General features: G+C 30.7%; 1 protein-coding gene across 2 annotated transcripts in view; it reads right to left on the bottom strand.

Moving 5' to 3' along the window:
* Window positions 1-1246: 1246 nt before the first annotated feature.
* LOC121121648 (neuropeptide F receptor-like) overlaps window positions 1247-18128 on the bottom strand; it is an 84326-nt gene continuing 67444 nt past the window's right edge. For both annotated transcript variants that reach the window (XM_071890038.1, XM_071890037.1), the window contains exon 5: window positions 1247-3129. In XM_071890038.1, coding sequence (XP_071746139.1) covers window positions 2620-3129 — 510 coding nt within the window. In that variant the 3' untranslated portion in view covers window positions 1247-2619. The remainder of the gene's footprint in view (window positions 3130-18128) is intronic.

Here is an 18128-nt window from a genome sequence, read left to right as displayed (position 1 = left end):
CAAATAAGAAATGCCAAGACTATGATTTTAAATGAAGTATTTACAAGTCCAGGGGGGTCCGCAGGGGTTGGGTTGGAGTGGCTGTAGTGCGCCCGTCCAAAAAACATAAAGCAAGTTTTGCTTTTAACTCGAATTTTTTTGGTGAAGATAAAAAATTTTACGCGAAAACAGCGGTACATTTTTTTTTGAAAGATTTCCTTCCTTAAAAAAAAAATTATTCGAAAAAGTTATGCAACACAGAAGAAAAAGTTTAATTTTTTGTGAATAGCTATGGATTTAAAAATGAAAATTTAATTTAAAAAAATTTTCAGATAAAAATTAATTTTTAGTAAATAGCAATGGATATATATTTATATATTTTTTGCAGACCCCACCTCAAAACTCAGGATTAAGAAAATGCAAAAATCAAATATTCCATGAATGATCAAAATATTAGTAGTTTCATTTTTGACAATTTTAGTAAAAACTACTGTAATATAAGTATTCTTTGGCACTTTATAAACTTTATGTCCACAGTTATATTACTCATAATAAATATGTACTTTTAATAGTTGAAAATAAAATGATAGTGTCAATTAATAGTTGGAAAAAGATTGTAATTAAATAATGCATTTCTAGGCGAAGAAATTGAAACTTGTACAGACATCACAACTTGTAACACAATATATAAAAAAAAATCCAATTTTCTGTTTTTTAACAGAAAATGTGTACAATCCTCCTAAAAAATAGTTTTTTAGGAGGAGAAGGGCAGCTTGGCTATTTTATAGTCGTATTAGATTAGCTATAAGAGGAGCGAAATAAACAAAAATCCACCCCCGTATCTAGAAGGACATTACTTTGATGTAGATCCTCAATTCTACGCAGACTCCAAGAAAACTTACACTTGGAATTTATTCATAAATTCCAAGTGTAACTCGCCGTCAGTTATGAGAGCAATCATAAATAGTTACTTTCTAATCAGAGGATCTCTCCTCAAAAATTAAAGAATAATTATAACAATTTGTTAAATAAAAAAAAACATTATATGTCTTTGGTTTTAAGGAGTCTTCATTTTTTCTTAATCCTCGTAGGGGATACATTTAATACTTCAAACATTTTTACGGGCAAAAATATACTTGGAATTTACAATTCTACATGTGAACCCATGTCCCTTGAACCTCTTCTATTATAGCTACGTACTGTATCCTGATGAAGTATACATGTAGGCCGTCAACACAAAAGAAAGTTATCATGATTTTTATCAAAATTAAGTATGTATTACATTTATATTTCTCCACAAATTATCGTCCTTTTATATCAACAAAATATTATTTTTAACCCTTTGGAGGCACTCCAAATTGCACTTTAAGTAACCAAAACTCATGCATTTTATTTAATGAGTCATATTGGAGACAAAGGATCTTAAATCAAATAAAGGACCTTAACTACAGTTGAAATTCTAGAGTATTTTAATCCCTCCCACAAATTTGAATATGAACTCCATGATTGACTCAAATATATCTACGAAGATATTGGTAATAATATAAGTAAAAAAATACATTTGGATTTGTTTTTCTTGATTTTCGTTCAAGATTTTTTTATGTTGACGTGCCACAAATATAAATAATAAAGAAGATACAAACAGTTGCAAAACCTATTGGAACACCGTAAAGAACAATTTAATAACTAATATTACTTCTTGATACGTAAAATTTTATACCAAAATGTTATTTGTTATTCGGAAAACATTGAAAATTTAACTCATGGAAATTATTTTTATCAAATATTGAGGAAAAGTTGACAATAATAATTATTTTTTATTAATAAAATAGTTTACACCATATTTAGAGTTGCTTATATTTTATAAAAAATACAAGAAACCGGAAATTAATGTATTAATCCTTACGATTCGATAAATATTTTGCTCAAGATAAGCTTAGCTATAATAACGTTTATACTACATGAGCTGTAAGTAGCCGTGAGAGGTATAAAATAAACACAAATTCCACTTATTATCTTGCAAGGGTATGTAGGATGTTGATCCTTAATTCTACACTAATAACCATTATTTTCGGTTTCTTGTATTTTTACATAAAGACAGCTTAAAGTTAATACAGAATTACCAATTGTAATGGTAATTTTTTGTATGTTTGAGAAAAAGGACTTGTTGTAACCGTTCCGGGTTACTTTTTTTTAATGTCATCATTATCATTCTACATTTGAACTATTTGTGCTCCTCAACAGCTTATTATTTACACAAGTCAACCAAATTTTACAATATAATTCATTATCACGGGATTTTAAATTTTGTTGCAATAAAACTCCATAAATTACTGCTTAAAAAAAATCAAATCAATGTTACGACTAAAAGATGGGATAATTGCATGTAAAATATAAGCACATATTTGGAATAAACATAAAATTTTGCAGAAAATAATTAAATTTTCTTGTAGGTTACAGATTTTTTTTCTCACTCAGAAGTCGTCTTAAACCTATCAACAGGGTAAAAATACTCTTAAAATTTTCGACAAATAGATTTGATACGAAAAAATGGCAGATTCTTAATCAACACGTCAAGTACTATTATAATTAAATAGGGAATGCAAAACATTTTTTTTTTGCTGATTTGTGTAATAGTTCTTATACGTTATGTAATCCACGATTTACGTTATTATTGAGCTCCATGATATTTTCGGGATGTTTCTTTCGACACCAAAGTAAGTCCTTCAACTTTCGGAATTGTGCATTGAAATTATCATTTAAAACTCCATAAAATATGGGATTAAAGCCTGCAGAACTCATCCCTGCTAAATGACATGCCGCATATATTTTAATGTAGGTTTCTTCATTTTTTGAGAAACTCGTGTATCCAAAAATATCTACTATGATATTAAAAGCATTCAGTGGAAGCCATGCGAGAAAATATGTTAAAGAAATCCCCATGAGCATGCGATTTGTCTTACGACAACGACGCTCTGCTTGGGCTTGGCGAGGGTTTTGAGTTCTGAAGGAGGCTTGTTCACTGGAAGATGTTGAATTAAGCATTTGACGCCTTGCAGAGAGGCGTTGAGATATTGCGATATAAGCCACAGAGACCATACTTCCTGGAATTATGTATTGAATGACTGTGCTACATAGGGAATATGTGATCTGCAAATAAAATATACACTGTGATTAAACGAAAGAATGATAATGTTACTCTTTGTAATTGGATTTTCATATTTAAAAAAAAAAAACCCTCGATAACTGCTTCATTTTTGTAAATAAAGGAAAAATTATTGAATGAAATGTTCTCTACAAAGTCATGCTTGAGTCTAAAATATAAGTCATAAATGAATTATTTTGCGGTCTTTCTTCTCATAATTTGAAATTTGGTGTTTGATGAAGAAAAGAGAGAAAAAAAAATGAAAAAAATTATTCAGAAAACCACAGATATTTCAATTCAAAATCAATTTTTAAATGTCAAATTTATAAGCAAACGAATCTCCTGACAATTTTCTACAAAGTTTACTTTATCTACAAATCCAATATTCAATTGGATATCCATTTTTTTTTGCACCTGAACAAAAATGAAATTAACTGCAATTTTCACTCACTTCTTTTTTTGACCATAACTTTTTTGATTTGAAATTAATTTAGAAAATTTATACGTATATTTGTTCTTTGAGACGCAAGTCACTTTTTGATTCAGAACTCAATCCCTTATCCAGTCTCCTTTACCTCCAAAAAATAATTTTTAGGTATGACCTTATAAGACCCCCAAAAAAAAAAAAAAAAAAAAATGTCAACCCTGTTTTATCCTGATTAAGTTTAGAAAAATGCACCCTTGCAAGGTTTCAACCTCCTAAGCCCAACAGTGTAGGCACTCATTAAGGACAAACACAGAAACTATATTATATAAATACAGATTAAAGTCTATAAACGATGTTTGAATTAAGAGAAATAATCTTGCTTGAAACAGAAAGTTTCAACATCTGTGGTATTATATACTTTAGTTTCTTTAAAAGTTATTTCTTTGAGTGTACTAAATGGAAAAATAATTTAATAAAGTCACAGTAATGGGGAATGGACGTTGTTTACTTATATTTAAAGAAGTGATTTGTTTAAGAGCGCAAGGAGAAGACGGGTACGAGACATGGGATATTACTGAATGAAACCCCTTGAGAATATACCTCTTTGTATGATTTTGGAAGAGAGAATGCATTACTGCTATAACGAAGAGAACCTTTTACATTTAAAATATAAATTAGTGGAGGAAAAATATTTTGATTATATTTAAATTCATAATAACATTTAGAGGGAGATGTGAACACCCCAACGACTTATTAAATAATGGACAAAAAATAAGAAAGAAACCATGCATCAATCGTTTTTCCTTTTCTAATCGCTAAACTGAGTTTTTTCTTTACATTCATCCCATTTTTACTTATATATAATTGATAGACAGAGGGAGATAACATGTTTATTACATCAAGGGAGAAAAAGAAGCTAGGAGACACAGGTGCCCACAAGATTCATTATAGGAAAGTGTAAGTTATTGAAAAAGTGACTCCAAATACAAAAGTGGTGAGGTTGACGAGAGAGGGGGAATTGACTCAGAAGTTAGAAAGAAAGAGAGCAAGGCTAACTAGGAAATCCGTAGGAAACTACTTGTATCAATGAATTCCATTTTCCTTTTTTTTAAAGAAAAAATAAATAAGATATTTAATGGCTGTGTATACACTACTAAATTACCTGAATTAAGGAGATGCCGGAAACCCTTTTTATAAAAGGCAAAAGTTTTCCCTATTTTTAAGGTTTTTTATACATTTTTTTTAAAGTAAGTTCTTGTTGCACTCAGAGTAGAATTGAGGATCGACATGAGAGTAATTCCAGGATATATGTCCTTGCTATATACGGAGTGAGATTTATGTCTATTTCGTTGCTCTCAATTTTGCTCGTCGCTAAACACATAAAACGTCATTACAGCAAAACTTTTTGCCTTCCAAACATTGTTCAAATTGTCAGGATTTACAAGTCATTTTTCGGCTACTTTTATTTTTACATACCAGCAGCCCATATTTTATACAACTCTATCCCTTATAACCAGTGATTGTCAAAAATTATATTTCCAGAGAAAAATTACTGGTTTTTTAACTTATAAAATTAATGATGATTAAATTAAGTAATATCAAATAATAATGATTTTATCCATGTTAAAACATTTTTATTTCTATTTATTATAACAGATTCATCTACATATCATGGATGAGAGCCAAATTGACGTAAGTCAAACATATACTTTACAGCTCTATGTTTGAAAACTTTATTCCTTCATTATAAATAATGATGATCTCTAATTTTTACAATAAAATAGATCAAAAAAATTACTTTCAACAGTCTGAATTTCACTGTTTTTTTAGTATAAATTAACATTAAATATTATGTTTATAGATTGACATATACTTAATAATACTAAATTTTGTAATTTTTGAGTTACGAGGATTTGACCCAGAATTAGCTTTTCAGCAAAATAATAGGTTGGGGAAAAAGTAATTTTGTATTACAATCATCCGACTTAAGGCAAGTATGCTCTGTTATGTTCTATAACTTGTTGCCAACGAGAATCTAGCTTAATAATGCCCTTCTCGTTGAAGCCTGTCCCTATTGGAAAAAAAACTCGGACAAACAATTTTAACAGTCCTCGTTTGAGGCCACATTTGTACCCCTAGTGTGTTGGCCATAGACAGGAATTTGGTGGTAGTCACTTGGTGCAAGGTACGGTGGATGAATAAGAACTTCCCATCCGCCCTCAAAGCCCTTCTGGCGCTTCATCAAAGATGTATGCGAACTAGCGCTGTCTTTATGATGTCTTGTTGTCTCCTATTCACCAATACTGACCGCTTCTGTTCGATCTAATGGAAAAGTTTTGAGATTCTTTTATACTCAAAAAACTTAATTTTTGTATAATTAAAGAGAATGATTCTATGTTTTATTATTTATACAAATACTAAATTATAAAGTATCTATGAGCCACAAATGAAAGTATTTGTGAATAATATGTACATTTACATAAATCATTATTGTTAATGTGCAAATTTTTTTGTTTTTTAGTTTTATTCCGGGAATCCAGGAGAAAAAATGTTTTATAAATTAATTTTTGAAGGGTAAGAAAGTATACTAATTTACAAATATTCACTTAGAATTATATTATTCAATGTAAAATACTAGTCGACTGGATTGTAGCAATCTTCATCTCTTAAGGGATAACAATAAATATATAATATAAAGTAATGTAATGTCATTACTCTTAATTCTAAGTAATAAATAATATAACTAAATGACTTTTCCATTAAGTAGTATATAATAAGTAACTTTTTACTTAACTAAGTAATATTAACCAATACGGCATACAAAAAAAAAATTATAAAAAATATAATGTTTCTTGTAATAGATATTGATACTCGGGAGATTTTTGATCCAGACTCTCCCACAGGCAGAAGGGAATTTGCACATCCATTAATTGAAATTTGATATAAAAAAATCCTCTCTCCCATAGTGAATAAGTCCAGCGTGGTTCCTGAAACTTTAACTATAGTTTGAAGAGTTGGAGATAGTTTTAATCATATAGTTCAGCATATTAATGATGAGCTATTGTTATCATCTCATATACGAAATATTGCACACAAATATGTCTCAGTGTTGGAACAAGAGGGAAACAAAAAACCTTTGCAGCATTGATCAGCGCCGGCCATGAAACGTCGGACATCATGAAGCGGCTAATCGCCATATCATCTGTCTTGTTTGCAAGTGCCTTGAAAATGGTTGCAACCTCAATGATCATCTTTGAAGTGGTAAACCAGTCAAGCTTACCCTCAGAAGTTGACACTCTTTTGGGGCCAAGAAGTCCCTTGACTGATTTACAGTGGCAAAGGAGGTCAATACTGCTGGGGGAAGTTAAAAAAGGTTGAGAAGAGACCATTCTTAACTCTTAACATCATCAACTCTTCCGTATGGAGCGTTGTAGAAGTTGTAATGACTTCTAAACCCATTCCTGTATAGGATCACAAAATGTTTTAAAATGAAAAGATGTTTAGAATCCAAATCTGTTATTTATATGGATCATTAACTCTCTAAATACCTAAATTAAGGTAGGAACATACTGTATCAGCTGAATAATAGAAGTTAAATTATATAAAATATTATCCTGCTTACATCAGTAGTGAGGAAAATTCTGTATATAACGGGCGTGTTAAAAAAAAGAAATCGAAAATCAACGTGGTAACCCTGACAATTTGAACAATGTTTTGGAGAAGAGAAAGGTTCATGCTCATGACGTTTTATTAATAGAGCTACAATCAGCTGTGATAAGGGAGGCAGGAGAAAATGATATAAACAAGAACATCTACTAGAATGACTCCGATGTCGATCATCAATTCCACTTTGAGTCTAACAAGGACTTACAATTATAAATGTGCAACAGTTTCTCAGTATTATGCTCCGTCTTTTATGGGCACAAACGAATGCTCAATCAGATTTGGAATATAATTGAATCTATTTAGGAAAGGATGTTCACTACACATGAATTAAATGATAATGACAACTGCTAAGGAAAAGAAAATTGATTCTTCAGATTACCAATTCCAAAAAAAAACTGGGTAGCTAAAAATTTCACTGGATTTACATCACTGTAAATCAGTTTATATATATTTTTCAATTTTGAAAAGATAAAAAAAAAGAGCAAAAGGGTTAATTAACAACTGACCACCCCAGAGCCCGAACTTCAAACCACTGGAATACAACATCTGGTGGTAAGTGAAGTACAAAGACTGTTTAGTCTGCTAAAGTTCTTTGTGAATTAGGAGTGGAAGAAGATGAGTTGCAGCTACATCTCACATATGTGTACGGCCTTTCATCCCCACTTAGTGACTTTTATTGCCGCCAATGGCAGCTAAGTTAACAAATAAGGGGCCTATATACAAATTGAATAAATCTCTCTCTGAAATCTACCATGTTCAAGTTCATACGATAGCATTCACATAGAAAGGAAGTGCAGCATACAAAGTTGTGCAAGGCTTATTCACTAGCCGGTAGGCCCAAGGCGCTTTTGTTGCACGTATATTGAAAAATAATTTTTGAAAAAAGACAACCTGAACGGTTATTTTTCTTTTTTGAAGCTGTTAGTATTATTATTCAACTCTTGAATAGAAAACATCTGAGTGTAAAGTGTACCCCACATTCGTGAGTGCACATGAGTGATAGCAAGGAACATTGAGGAAACAATGAGCTATAAATGTAAGTCTCTACTGGACTCTGAGCAGAATTTAGGATCGACAACGGAATAATTCTTGCTCATGTCCATGCAAAATATAGGGTGTGTCTTATGTTTATTTCCTTCCTCTATTAGTTTCTGCGTGTGGTTAATCTAATAAAACGTCATGACACAAAAGCTGCTCTTATTCCAAGCATTCTTCCAAATGTCAAGGTTGCCATATCATTTTTTACTTCTTTTATAGAAAAATTTAAACTCATAAAAGTTTTTTCCTTCTTTTTTTTTGCCCAAAAAATTCCATTTTTCTAGTTCGTATAATAGTTTTGAAATAAAAGAGAATATTTAATTAAAACAATCTTGTAATAAATGTAGGGTGTACTAATGTATCGGAATCGGCTCAATAATGCTGATTTCACCGATTCATTTATATTATTAAGGGAAAAAATGACTAAACCTGGTTAAAGGCCTGGGATTCCTACCTGTAGGGGCCACGGATAAAATCATTATTACTTTAATTTTTATTTTAACAAATAAGAAATGTTATCACACTAGACCCGTATATTAAAATTCAAGACATGTCCTTGCTCTGAAATCACGTTCTTTATTTTTTAGAAATATGTGAAAAAACCACATAAAGCATAAATAATCCCTTGCACCAATCGTTCCCAACATCAGAGCTGTCAAGTCACACGCATATGACGTGAGATTCTTGCATTTTCTTATGTTTTATGTTGTTAATTGACATTAGATCTCCAATTACCACACTAACTCAAAATTTAAGAGCTTTGTATAATATTCCATCTTTACTTTTAATACTTTTAGAAGAGCGAATGTTACATAAAATTATATTCTATTACATAAAACTCAATTTTAATTAAATTGAAACAAATGAGTATTCATTACTTAATAGTTTATAATTTTTTGTTATATAACACATATTTCACGAAAATAAAGACGTGCTAAAAAGTTACATGTAAATACTAATTATCTCTACCTTTATCTTTTGAAAATCAATAATTATGATATGTATATAAATATTTATTCATGTTGTATTTACTTTAAAAGCTGTTTTATTTAAAATAAGGAATCAGTATCAAGTCAAATCTCCCGACATTATGATATCGGTGCACCTCTAAATGAATGTATTAAGAAGTCAATGAATTTTTTATTTATAATAACGAAAAAATAGTTAATAAATAAAATTAGTTTAACCCATTACAGGCGTCATTATTTAGGAAAGTTAGACATAATTTGGGGAAACAATGTATCTATTTATGACTCAAATTAGATAATTATATTTATAAAATAACTCAAAAGATATCTTGGACCCCAATAGGAGCCGGTTAATTAATTAACCCATCGCCAGTATCAATAGTCTTTAGATGTAATGAGGGATACATTATTTGTAAACCTATTTGCTATTAAATTTTTGGATTCAATCTAGAAAAATTATATAAACATATTCAAATTGGTTAATTCTGTATTTACAAGGACAATATTTCAAGAAAACACATCAAAAATGCTAATATAATTGCCATTATTCATGATAATTATAGAAATAATTGGATTTTGCCTAATATTATAATTGAAGCATTCAAATTTATCATCTAACTTACCACATTGAAGATATGGTTATTGTCACTTCTCATGCTTTCCTTAGCTGTTTGTCTCAAAATTAGATGGTCAATATGATGGATAAATTAGGTAGATATACATTTCTCCTAACCTTTAGTTGTGAGGCTTGAACTACGGAAGCAACACTTACCAGTTAAATATAGACCTTTTATACCCTTTTCATCAACTAATTATTTCTCCAGCAACGGCAGCTGCTATTGCATCATAAAGATCAACTACTCTTATTTATATTTAGAAACCCTATCAGGAAATATCAGGTTTGCATGCTTTTCTAAAAACTATTCTACCCTTCGAAAATGGAATATATTTGAAACTGTTCCTGAAATTTCGATAATTGGAAGATATTTTCTATCAAAACAATATATTGTTATAAATTACTATGCTTACCCTACTGGGGAGAAGTATATTTTTTTAACCATCTAATCTTAGAATGAAATAAAAATGTAAAAAATGAAAGGAAATGATTAAAAGGGGATCTTGAGCAACATCAACTGCCACAAAAACAATTCTAATTGGAATACAATATGTAGATCTTAACAGCATATTTCTCTTATCGTGGAAGCCATACTTTTGAATTAGACGACACTCTCGATTGAGTAATGCGGTCTTCCAGCAAATAATTTATACTTTTTTATTTTTAAATATTAAGTAAAGTACTCAAGACGACAGATGAAGAGTAATTGATTGATGGATATTGCATGTAGATGGAAAAACCCATACTTCTATCTAGTGGTAAATTAACTAACCTATCTCCTATGATGGTTTATTTAGTTAAAGCTTATATTTTCAAATATCTGTCGGGACTGGTGATGAAAATAGGATGTATTTTCGTTTGTTCGTTTTTTTGAAGTTCGGAAAAGAGTGGATTTTCTTTGCCGAAAATTTGTCATTATAATTGAATTCTGGAGGAGTAAACTTCCCTTTTTACTACATCCAAAATATTATTGATGTTTACAAAATCGGATGGAACATTTGCGGTAGCTCATTAATGACGGAGAGTAACCCTGAGGATTTGTTAATTTTGCATCATGTCTACTGTAAAGTGGAGTGTTTGCTATTTTATAAAGTTGATACAATCCAAAATTATCATGGATCATAAGATGTGATTAGGTGTTGGTAATAACCTCCTAAATTTTTTTCTGTGCCATCAAAAACTGTTAACCTCGATCTGCTCAAAGTTCTAGTGTACCAGAAGTACTTCTAAATGAGATCAAATTAAAAAAGAAAAAAAAATCTTATTACAATTATGGTGTATGGAAAGAAAAAATGATTTATTATTTTCTTGAATTTGTTAGTAACTTTTTTGACTTTTTTATGTAGATTAATTTAATGAGATTTCATAGATTTAGAAACTATGCATGTATACACCCATTTTGTATATTCAATACTAAAAAAGTTTATAGAATAAAATTTGTTTTAATCCGAAAAAAGTAACAAATTAGTTTTATATAAAGAAAATATAACAATATAACTTTCTAAATAAATAGAAACTCCATCATTATGAATTTATATTTGTATGCAGTCAATAATTACTTCATGAGTTTTATCTAACAAAGCCGACTACATAATAAAGTCAAAAAAGTTACTAACAAATTCAAATAAATTATCAAATCTTTTTTTCTTTCCGTTGCACTGGAACTTTGACGGGACCGAGGGTAATAGTTTTTGATGGCACAGAAAAAAATAAAAGAGGAGGTTATTACCAACACTTTAACACATCTTGTGAGCCATGATAATTTTGTATTGTGTCAACTTTATAAAATAGCAAGCATTCTACTCTATAGTGATGTAAAACTTGTATATTTTTTAAATGGTCTTTTTTAGGAATTGGTAATTTGACAAATAAATTTTCTTTTCCCAAGAGCTGTTGTCATTATTATTTAAATCCTGAGTAGTGAACTGCCTTTCCTACTAATACATTCAATTATATTGACACCCTGATTGAACATTCTTGTGTGGCCGAGAAAGACGTAGAGTCACCTGCAGGATTTGCTGCGGAATTATAATTTCTTATAAGTTCTTGTTGGACTCAGAGTAGAATTGATGAAACACGGCAGAGTAATTCTGGCAAAGGTTCTTTGTTTATTTCCTTCTCCCCGCCCTCATCCCTTGTCACAACTGATTGACTTAAATCTAATTGTCAAGGATAACATGTTGATTTTCGCTTTTTTTTCTTAATGCCTAAAATGCTCTTGATTTGTATCGCTGGTCGGGACATTCAATTCTCTATGGCTTTAAATTAACAATATTATTAAAAAGTAGATTTCAATAGTTTTGTTCTAGTCTTTATTTGGTCGGCCCAGGCCAGTCTTTGGACAGTCTTATCTGAGCTTGGGACCGGTCCTTAAGACTGTCGGTCCTTTGGAATATCAGTACTATGACTGATAAAAAATAAAGTTGTGTGAGGCCATTAAGGACCGAACTTTATAAGTTTTAAGACTGATATGCAGAACTGAGATACTAACTTTATCTTTTATCCTTCAAATCATTAAAAGCTTTGAAAAATTTAGATCTAATGCTATCCACAATGAGCAAAAAGTACTCCAAATACACAATAAAATATTTTATTTTATTTGTCAATTTTACACAAAAAATATTGCTTTAATTTGACTCTGCCCAACCTCAGAACATTGATAAATATTTCTCAAACTTAATATTTCATAATTTGTTTTTACAAATAACAATATTTTTTTAGAATGTCCCTTAACATTTTGAAAGAAAAACAACAATATTTTAAGAACCAAACTATTTTACATAGGAAATATGTATTCATTTATTATGAATTGAAAGGGAATACAGGGGATAAAAGGATAGGAAATAAGAAAAAGATGAAGGTGTATATTTTTTGAAAAACATACAAAATTGATTTATACAATATTAATATAATATATATGTACTTTCTCCATATGGCACTACCGATAAAAAACGATTGAAAGCGATTATATATATTTCATACAAGTGTTGCACAAAGAGAATAGAGTGGCTCTTATTGTGATCCATTTTTATAATTTCTTTGTCTCACCCTTTGAATCAATTTTAATATATTGCAACATTTGAGATACAATATGAAGTACATATATTCTGGCTCATACTTATTTACTAAAATTGTGAATATATAGGGGCGTCTGCAGGGCATGGGTTGGAGGGGCAACAAGCCAAATATCAAAAAAAAAATCAAATCTTTTTTTGCCCCAAAAAATGTAATTTTCTGTGAATAGCAATAGATTTTTGATTTTTTTTCCCAAACAATTTATTAATTATAATTATTTATATTTTTGAAGTTTTTTGTTAATATCTGTGGATTTTTGAATTTTTTTTTTTTTCAAACAATTCAAATTTCTAAATTTTTCCCAAAAAATGCCATTTTTTGAAGCAGATGTAGACTTTTGATTTTTTTTTCCAAAAAGTTTCATTTTATGTGAACAACTGTGGATTTTAGAAATTATTTTTCACAAAATTCAATTTTTTTTCCCAGGAAAATCATTTTTTTGTGAGTAGCCATGGATTTTTGAAAAAAAAATCAAAATCCCAAAAACTTAATATTTGAAGTTCAATTTTTGAAATTTTTGTTTGTAGCTATGAAATTTTGGATTTTTTTTAGAAAAAAAATCCTAAAAACTCAGCCCCCTTCCCCCAAATATAATCCTGCGGACGCCTATGATTTATCAACATTTGCTTAGGTTTTTATTTACAACACAAATGAAATGTAGAATAAATGTAAATGTACATTTTACCACAATTGACTCGTGAAGAATTAATTAAATTCATTGCTATTGTCATAAAACGTATTTATGCTTACGGACAATGTTTGTTTTGCAACCTTATGTTATTAGAAAAAAAATGGAAATATCGATTTTTTCTCCATTCAACTATTCAATATATAACAAAACATTAAAAAGCAAGTATTTAACCTTGATTAAAGTAAAAATATTTTGTGCAATAAGTTTTATTAGGAAGGGTACAAAACGGAAGGGTGAGACAAATGAAAGTAAAACATTGATTTTTAAAGGCCACCATAATATAAAGAGTACTTTTTTAAAATTTTATACATCAGTATTTCCTAGCAGAATAATACTATATAAATGTAATGGTCAAATATATATGTTATTTGTAGACTTCCTATCTGTTTGTGTGAGACTCCCAAACTTCTTAATGAAGCTGGGGCTTAAGACAGAAAGTTGGGGATAATTCCATATATTGCCCGTTCTAGTCGAGTCTCAAATCTTTACTAACAAGTTCACGTCCTTTAATATTTTCATCAGGCCCTGTTCGTGTCCTCGGATTTCTTTTGAGTTCATTTTAAGCCCATATTTATAATATAGTGTTAAAACTTTTTATGAGTTTATGAGTATAAACTTGCTTTTAATTAAAATACTTACATATTTGGTATCCATTATTTACATTAAGTGTTATATAGAATCAAAAGCTGTGAATAAGATAATAGCGATCAAGGCTCCATAAGATTCCCTTTTAGACACTATTTCAATTGAAAATTGGATATTCAGTGAAATATTATCTTCCCTTTTGTTCTATACCAAGAGCTTTGTGTTCAAAAAAGAATCAATCTATTTTGATAGCACAACTGGCAAATTGAATTGAATTTGCAACATTTAATATTGTTATTAAACTCCCAGTTACTCTTTTTCTGGGAAAGTTATAACGCCTAACCTCCAATTATTCTCTCAAAATTTTTATAAATATCCTAAAATATTTTTGGAAATCCTAATTTATGAAATATTTGATCGTTTTGAGCCCATAAAGGTACTTTGAATTTATTCCGGTGTTTCGGGTTTCTGAAATCTATCACCATCAGCGTGTGACATGATGAGTTTTCAGGTCAATAATCCATGCCTGATAGCCTAAAGAGCACGTCCAGGGAAATTAAAGCTAACTCTATCCTTGATGTCTTCTATCGGGATCTCCAGGATATCATCTGACCTCGTAAATTTTATAAAACAATTAAATTTTGCTCTATAACTATTTTTCGAAGGCACTAACTTTTTCAAATCAACATTCAGATCCCTATAACAAATAAAGGAGTATATTTTCACTTTTGTATTTTTATGATAGTCTGGAAGAAGGATAAGCATTTTATACATTAACCCCCCTGGAGAGATATTAATCTTGCTTATTATGTTTAGGGATCAATTATAAATTATAATGCTTATTTGCATCTTTTAAAATAAATTATCTTACAAATTTAATAAATTTACTAAAGGATACTAATATGAAACGACGTAGCTCAATGGGCAATGCACTCGGGGGAAATCATTCTATTGAACTCAATGTGCATAGGTTAGCGCCCAGGTCGTTCTTGGAAAAGAAAATATAACTTATTTATATGAATTTGGACTTCAAAAAAGATTCCTAGGTCAAATGTAGTAAATGTAATACTATGATCTATGTATTAAATGTGAATGTCTGTGGGGGTGTCCTTCAATCACAGTCGAACCAATGGATGAATTTTCTAAAAAAAATTATATAGACTCTTACAACTCCAGAAACGGTTCTGGGATCTTTTTTTTTTGTCTACGGGGGTATGGAGGTCTTTAAATATTCTTTATTTTAGTACTTCGCCTGTACAAAATGAGAGCCGGGGTGTATTTTGGATATGACAGGGTTTCTTTCATGCTCAAGGAAGCGACAATGTAAGAATTTAACGTGCCTTATGAAACAGCAACCCACAAACCATGAGCGGAGGTGTATTATATCATCTAATAAGGGGCTCTTGGTGCTTAGATATGCAGCAGCGGTGCAGTTTAAACTACCTTGTTGCTGAGTACATCACCTGTATAACCTGTGAGCCAGGGTGTACTTTGGTTTCTTGATCCTCAGGTAAGCGGCGGCTGAAAAATTTAACTTCAATTAAGCCCAACAGTCGTCCTGCACAACCCTTGGGCAAGATATTAGAAGGGTTCCTTGTTGTCAAGAAGCGCAGCGGCGGTAGAGTTTAAGCTTTATTTTGAGCCAGTATTTCCCCTGTACAACATGAGACCCGAGGTGTATTTTGAGATAAGTGGATACTTTCTTGATGTTCAGGAAAGCGGGTGTGAGACTCCGAGTTAATAAAGCAACTACTTCCTCATCGCGTGAAAGAAAAGTGCCTAAAATAATACCTATATACTCCAAAACCAACATGTCTTAATTTTTGTTTTATTTTAGGTAGATGGAAGAGTTCATAATTAATTTTCATTTCTTAATGTCTGGGCAAATCTGGGTAAACCTACTTTAGTATTTACTTATATTTAATCAGTTCAAATCCATCTGACTAATTAAAGGAACATTTAAAAAAAATAATTACTAAAATTAACAAGAAGATAAGTCGTTCAAGTATGTTATAAAGAGTTTAACTTGGAGTAAATAAGGTAATTAACTATCAAATATTTATAAGGCTGAATAATTACGAAAAAATACAAATCAGGGTTGTTAGATTTAAATCAGGTTGATTTTAATCAAAAGATCTTTTTAATAAAAAAACAATGACCTAAATCATACTTTTATAATATATAATTAAAAACTAAGGAAAAATAAAAAATAACCAGAAATTTTGATACACAATAATTTTTTTTTTAATTATTCATAATTACATGACTACTTACACCGGTAGTTGCATAAATACGCAGAGTAATTTTTAAACGCTTATTTCTCGAGGTTCCGTGACCAGAAATAAAAAATTCTAGCACAAGTAACTCGGTAAATCTTTTGGCTTTGTTTTTTTTTCTTACTCGCATCAAGCAAAGTCGTTTACGATGAATGACGAGGCCCAACGTCATATGGTTGCCACTCTCCTCCCCGCCGGTAGGTCTGCCAAGGAGATAATCAAGGCGACTAGACTATCCAGGACTACTGTGTTCCAGGTCCAGAAGCTTGTCAAGGAGGGAAAAGATCTGAAAGACCTGCCCATACCTCTGGAATGACTCAGGATTGGCTCACTTTTTTGGAAAACAAATATTTAGCCCCTCAATCACCTGATTTGAATCCCCTTGACTACCGTGTGTGTTGGCGAATTGAGAAGAAGGCCTGTGCTACTCGCCACCTGAATTTGGACTCATTGAAGGCCAGCGTCAATGAGCAATGGGCAGCCATAGAAGACCATTACATCATCAATGTATGCAAGGCCTTCTGCGGGCGCTTGGAGGGTGTCATAGCAGCTGATGGCAGTTATATTCGGTAATTATATTAAATTTTATACCATAATAAATTTTCTATTAATTAATTCCCAAAAAAATACGTCATACAAATTTTATTACACATTTAACTATTTGCTACAAATAGTCTGCGTATTTATGCAACTACCGGTTCAACTAAAATATTTATTTCTTGATTGTGAATTAAGTATATTTAATCCTTATTAACTAAATTTCTTCTGAGTTTACTTATAGAATTACTTGTAAATTTACAATATTTTTGTCCTTTTAAAACTTATTTTCTCAGCCTTCTTACACAACTGAAATTTTTATAATAAAAATTAGAAATTGAATATATTGTCATTTTAGGCTAATTTTATTCTGGGTCTAACTGTTTATGTATGCAGATATGAATTAAAAAAGAAAAATATTACTTCATCTGAAATTAATTGGTTCCAACTTATTTTCAATTTCGTATCATTCTCGTTGTAATAATTGTGTTCATTTATGAACTTGAAAAGAAAAAACTGCCTTCTCTGTACTACGGCAGTTCCTCAGCTTAGAATCTACTAGCCCAATAGATGAGAAAACTCGTTCGGTAGAGAGAATGTCACTGCCGTGACTGCCCATAAAACCTGCATGAGATTCCTACCATTCAGTAGCTGAAATGTATTGGCCACATGTACTGTAAACTTAAATGACTGTAAATGAGGTGATCTAGCCTGAAACTTCATGATGGTAGGAACAAGTTCAGAAAATTTCTTATTGACATATTCCATTGCCATATTCATCTGTTCTTCATTAAGTTCTTTCCCCTGCAATGAAGGATCAAGCATGTCGGCAAGGAGATGAGCCTTGGTAATGAACTGTTTATACCTTTTTCTCACAAGTTGTTCCACTTGCTGGTTGTTTTTGAGATGGTCACATTACTCTATACAAATATTTTTTGCTTGAGCGATACTGCATTTGTCCCTTTGCGCCTGATCTAGAGCCTTAGCTATTGGCTGAAATCGATCCAATAGCTTCTCAGCAGAGCGTTTGAGTCCAATATTGGATACGTTATTCCTTGCAGGGGGATCAATTATTTTTCTGTCAACTACACAGATGGCCAGTCGTTTACATACATATTGAGGCAT

Source organism: Lepeophtheirus salmonis, chromosome 7, assembly GCF_016086655.4.
Source record: "Lepeophtheirus salmonis chromosome 7, UVic_Lsal_1.4, whole genome shotgun sequence".
Classification (NCBI taxonomy): domain Eukaryota; kingdom Metazoa; phylum Arthropoda; class Copepoda; order Siphonostomatoida; family Caligidae; genus Lepeophtheirus; species Lepeophtheirus salmonis.
This window is presented reverse-complemented; position numbering and strand designations above follow the sequence as displayed.